At 55.0% G+C, this 4891-nt stretch overlaps 3 protein-coding genes across 3 annotated transcripts; 1 reads left to right on the forward strand and 2 right to left on the reverse strand.

The window, feature by feature from the left end:
- Positions 1-354, forward strand: POSPLADRAFT_1099478 (hypothetical protein; the record flags this gene model as incomplete). Its single annotated transcript, XM_024483183.1, has 1 exon — positions 1-354. A coding segment is annotated over one exon (354 nt), but the record flags the coding sequence as incomplete, so codon positions are not given.
- Positions 355-2626: 2272 nt separating this feature from the next.
- POSPLADRAFT_1161517 (hypothetical protein) lies at positions 2627-4031 on the reverse strand (the record flags this gene model as incomplete). Its single annotated transcript, XM_024487682.1, has 4 exons — positions 2627-2830; positions 2880-3321; positions 3408-3737; positions 3949-4031. The coding sequence occupies 4 exons, from the start codon at positions 4029-4031 to the stop codon at positions 2627-2629; spliced, it is 1059 nt and encodes a 352-aa protein (XP_024332805.1).
- Positions 4032-4238: 207 nt separating this feature from the next.
- On the reverse strand, positions 4239-4886 carry POSPLADRAFT_1161505 (hypothetical protein; the record flags this gene model as incomplete). The annotated part of the gene is made up of 3 exons (XM_024487681.1): positions 4239-4341; positions 4412-4461; positions 4575-4886. Coding segments are annotated over 3 exons (465 nt in total), but the record flags the coding sequence as incomplete, so codon positions are not given.
- Positions 4887-4891: the final 5 nt, after the last annotated feature.

Here is a 4891-nt window from a genome sequence, read left to right on the forward strand (position 1 = left end):
CGTGCAGTGAGTAGTCGGTACCTTTATGAAGACTTACCGGCGCCGGCTTCCTTAAGGGATATGCGATGTGTGACGCACGAGGGGCGTGTACGGGACCGCGACGACCCGGCAATGTTTGAGGAGATTAGGAAGTATTTGCAGGAAGGGGAACTTCCTGAGAGGTGCGCAAACGATTCTCGAGTACGCGGCACATTCGTGCGACTGGCGCGGTCATTCATATTGAATGATCGCCGTCTCTGGCGGGTCTCCAAAGGAGAACTGCCAAAACTCGTGGTACTGGACGTGGAAAGGCGGCGGGAAATTATAGCCGAGGCCCACAATGACTGTGGTCATCGCGGTCGTGACCCTACCTTCCGAAAGGTTGCAGATAGGTTCTGGTGGCCGAATCAATATGATGAAATCGCGTTCTTTGTGCGGTCTTGTAACGCGTGCCAGTACAGGGCAAAGTCTCGTTCGCTGCTACCATCCCTCCCACACCGGTTAGGGTCGTATAGCGCCAAGACTGGAGTCGTCGCAAAGAGCCACTTAAGCTCATCGAAGGCGTGTTGCTCCTCTTCGCCCCAATGCCATGGGTCGTTCCCTGTGAGTTGGTCGAGTGGTTGTGAAATCTTAGCAAAGTCTTTGATGAAGCAGCAGTAGAAGTTGGAGAACTCCCGGAACTGCTGAACATCCTTTTTGTTTCGGGGTACCGGCCACTCATTGATTCCTTTTAGCTTCACGGGATCCATTGCTACCTCATCGCCACCGAACACATAGCCGACGTAGTCGACCTTGGGAACGTCCCATTCGCACTTCTCAGGCTTCAGGAATAGATCATTGTCCTGAAGGCAGTGTAGAACCTCACGTGTGACCTTCTCGTGCTCCTCTTTGTTGGTGGAAAAGATGAGTATATCGTCCAGGTACACAAGGATCTTGCCGCCAATGATGAGATCGTGGAAGATCTTGTTCATCATTGCCTGGAAGGTCGCGGGGGAGCTGGTGAGGCCAAAGAACATTGCCAGAGGTTTGTACAGCCCTCGGTTAGTCACAAAAGCCGCCTTCCACTCGTCACCGGCTTTGATCTGGACATTGTTGTATCCCCATCGGACATCGAACTTTGTAAAGAGCATAGCGCCGCGGAGCTTATCCACCATCTCGGCGATCAACGGCAGGGGGTAACGATTCTTGACTGTGATCGCGTTCAACCGGCGGTAGTCCTGTACGGGTTGAAGCGTCCCTTCCTTCTTTTTGATGAAGAAGAAAGGGGACGAGATTGGCGACTTCGATTCCCGTATGTAGCCCTTTGCTAGTTGCTCCTTCAGGAACTTGTCTAGTTCCTCCTGCTCGTTGTTCGAGAGTGGGTATACTTTCGAATGGAATGTCGAGTAGCCAGGTACGAGTTCAATCGCATAATCGTACGGCTTCCTTTTGGGTAGTCGTTGTGATGCTTCCTTCGAGAAGACCTTCAGAAACTCGTGGTACTGTTTAGGTACCGACTCCTCAGCAGTCTTAATGACCTTCTTTTTGATCTCCTCCTCAGCAAACAGTTGGGAGTACATATGCCCTGCTGCAACAAACAGCTGAGGGGCACCGGGAAGTGTGATACCTTGCTCCCAGGCTTCAATCAAGTCGGCCTCATCCCACTCTACTTCCATCGGATCTTCTTTGGGTTCGAAGTCCGGGAGTACCTTACTCCGGCAAGCGTCTATAACTGACCTTTTGGACTTTGGCGAACGCCTGCGCGCCGTGGGCCTGACCCCCGTATCACGTGCAGTTGCTGCTTGCTCCATTCGACCAGTCCTCCTGGCACTGCACATTTCAGGACATCATGATAACTTTAGGGAGCCCAATTCCCAATCTATTTTGGGGTTGTGCTTGTGTAGCCAATCCAACCCAACAATCACATCCTCTGGACCGATGTCCGTGACCGTAAACACCATCTTCTCGACGTGTTCTCCTATCTGCATCTGTAGCACGGCTACTTCCAAGATGCTTCCATCTTTATTGAGGGTGCCATCAATATTGTACAGTGGAATTGGCTCTTTCAATTTCCGTGTTTGCACCTTATTTTCTGTAACAAATCGCTTGTTGATAAACTTCGTGGTGGCTCCGCTGTCCACCATAGCGATTATGTCCTTGTGCCGTCTTTTCCCTTTAAGTCGAACTGGAATGTGGAAATGTTGGGACCCATGGTCCAACTCGTACACCATTGCAGAAGACAATACGTTATACTTGTTACATGATATACCCGGCCCGACACGTGCAGCACGAAGCACGGACCGGATCAAAAACCCTCCTCCTTCATCGCCCGATAGTGTTCGAGCTCCTCGCGCATCGACTTCATCTGTGCCATTAAGTCCGCCAGCTCGGAACTTTCCGATTTTGCTGAAGCAGCGCTTGTATTCACCAAGGATGAAGCGACGGGGGTGCTTGTCACGGCCTGGGTAGAGCCTGAGGCAACTGTAGCCTGCGCATTGGCACGTTTTGTGTAAGGTTTGTCCTTACAATTGGGGCACTCAAAGCATCGGTACCCTTGCTTCCCACAGCCGTAACAACTGCCGGGGAAGTTTCCTTTTCTGACAGCCGCACTGATGCTGGCCGAAACTGCGTGTGACTGGGGTGCACCACCACGTGCCCCTCCGCGTCCTCAACCTCGGGCCAAGAAGAAGTTGTTTAGCTCAGGCCAACGGGCCCGGCTGATGTCGAGAATCTGCTCGACCTCAGTGGTTCGCTTTTCAGCGTCTTTCCACGTGGTGAAGGTCTCGAGCTCGATCTTGCAATACACGCGGGAGGGGATGCCGCTCAGGTACTTGTCGCGTAGCTCCAGGTCCCCATACCCAAAGCGATCCGCCTAACCCTTGAACAATGGAGAACTCCACAGCAGTGCGTTTTTCACGGACTGATTTGTCCGCGCAGAGCTTCGCCAGCTCTACTTGTGCCGCTGCCTCGTCATCGAGATTTCCGAAGCGGGCCCTGAAGGCGGTGGCAAAGGCCGCTTCGTTTGCGAATGGGGTCGTGGCCCCTTGCACACCCACCTGCACCGATGCGAGCTGGGCAAAGTAGGGAGTGGCCCAGGCGCGGGCATCTCCATTGAGCAGGCTGAGAGCGACCTGCACCTTAAGCTCGATGGTGGTCAACAATGTGTTGACCAGCCAGTAGATGCGCAGCTGCGACAGGAACCGGTTGCATTCGATGACTGTTTTGCCATCGTATCGGAGTGGGAGGAGAAGTTTCAAAGTCTCCTTGTCGGGGGCGGCTGCAGGGGACGACATTATCGGCGTTGGGGGGGACAGAGGACGCTGCGGGGGCGGAGGCGGCTGTGGTGGCCCTCCACTGGTCAGACTACGAGGGGAGCGAGTACACGAGCGGCCTCACAGCAGTGACGGCGGTGAAGGCGCTGGAGGAAGCCCGGAGGCGGGGTCACGTACGTCAGGGACTGCTGACATGGGGGCAAGTGCTGTCGGTGAGGCGGACCGAGCAGAATCTGTGGACTCGGACTCCGAGACTCCTTCTTCACCTGCACTCTCCTCAGGCTCAGGCTCTGGCACAGGGTCTGGAGGAAGATCTCCTCGTACTTGACTTGGACTGGCGACAGTTTGAGAAAGGCGGGAGCTGGGGGAGACAGGGCGAGAATGCCGCAAGGCGGATCAAGACACGAGGGTGCTGCGGGGACCAAGGGGGTGTTGAGCCCGTCTGATTGCCTTGTAGCGAGGGTAATCCTCCTCAATCGATCGGGGTGTCCGATTTGGGCACGGCTGCTGTTTGCAATGGTAGAGGACAGTCTCAGTGTCACGAGTTGGTACGGCGCCTAGCCGTTTTTTAATTTTTTCCTTTTCGCGGGCTCGAACCCATGACCTCTGTACTACCTGCCTGATATGGACGCGTCACTATCTACTGTACGATTAGATTAGATGGGGCGGCAGCGCACGGCACAGCTCGGGCCCCGCTGACATAGCCGCTCTGACTCACTGGCCCCTGGGGCCGCGTCGGCATGCTGCGCACAGACCAGCTGCGCACGGACCAACGTGCACAGCCTGCCCTAATCTCCCCATGTATATAAGCCGGCCTCTGCTGCCCTAGGGACCTCAGTTTCGACCTCTTGTCCCTAGGTCAGTAAGCCCTCATTTGTATTCCTTTCCTACCTTACTAACTAATACATTCACTTGTCCCTAGCCTTAGGTTTGAGCCTCGCTCACCATCGCTTCGGTGAGAACCAGTCGGACGCCCCTTGCTTTTAGGTATTCCCCTATCGCTTGACCTCAAGTCACGACATTAGGTCGAAACTCCCCAAGCAACCGGCGTTCTCTCTCGGAACCCACACACTCACACTTTCCTTTCCCATAGGTCGGGTGGTGCGCACCCCTATGGTACATTACGATACGTAGATAGCGTACATACATCGCCAACACTCAGGGAACGAACTCTTCAATACCTGCACTTCAGTGGGCGGTATTTGTCCTCACGGACGCGTGGACTAGGTTCCTGCTGCATAATAGTCAAAAGCAGTACTGGGCCCCACATGAACTGCGAACCCTAGTGTCTTCTCGGGCGCCGTAGCGTAGGCTAGTGTAGCACGGCCATTGTAGTACGCGCACCTCCCCGTCCTCTCCCCATCCATCGTGGCTGCCTGTCAAGGCCAGATCCACGCATTCGACTCTCAGGACCTCATCGACGTCTACATCCCAGACGGCCCTGAGACTATCCTCTATCGTTGCGAGCAGCAGCCGTGCCCCAATCGGACACCCCGATCGATCGAGGAGGATTACCCTCGCTACAAAGCAATCCGACGGGCTCAACACCCCCTCGGTCCCCGCAGCACCCTTGCGTCTCGATCTGCCTCGTGGCATTCTCGCCCTGTCTCCCCCAGCTCCCGTCTCCCTCAAACTGTCGTTGCCGATCCAGGTCAAGCGCG

The sequence above is a fragment of the Postia placenta genome, assembly GCF_002117355.1.
Source record: "Postia placenta MAD-698-R-SB12 unplaced genomic scaffold POSPLAscaffold_74, whole genome shotgun sequence".
NCBI classification, from domain to species: Eukaryota; Fungi; Basidiomycota; class Agaricomycetes; order Polyporales; family Adustoporiaceae; genus Rhodonia; species Rhodonia placenta.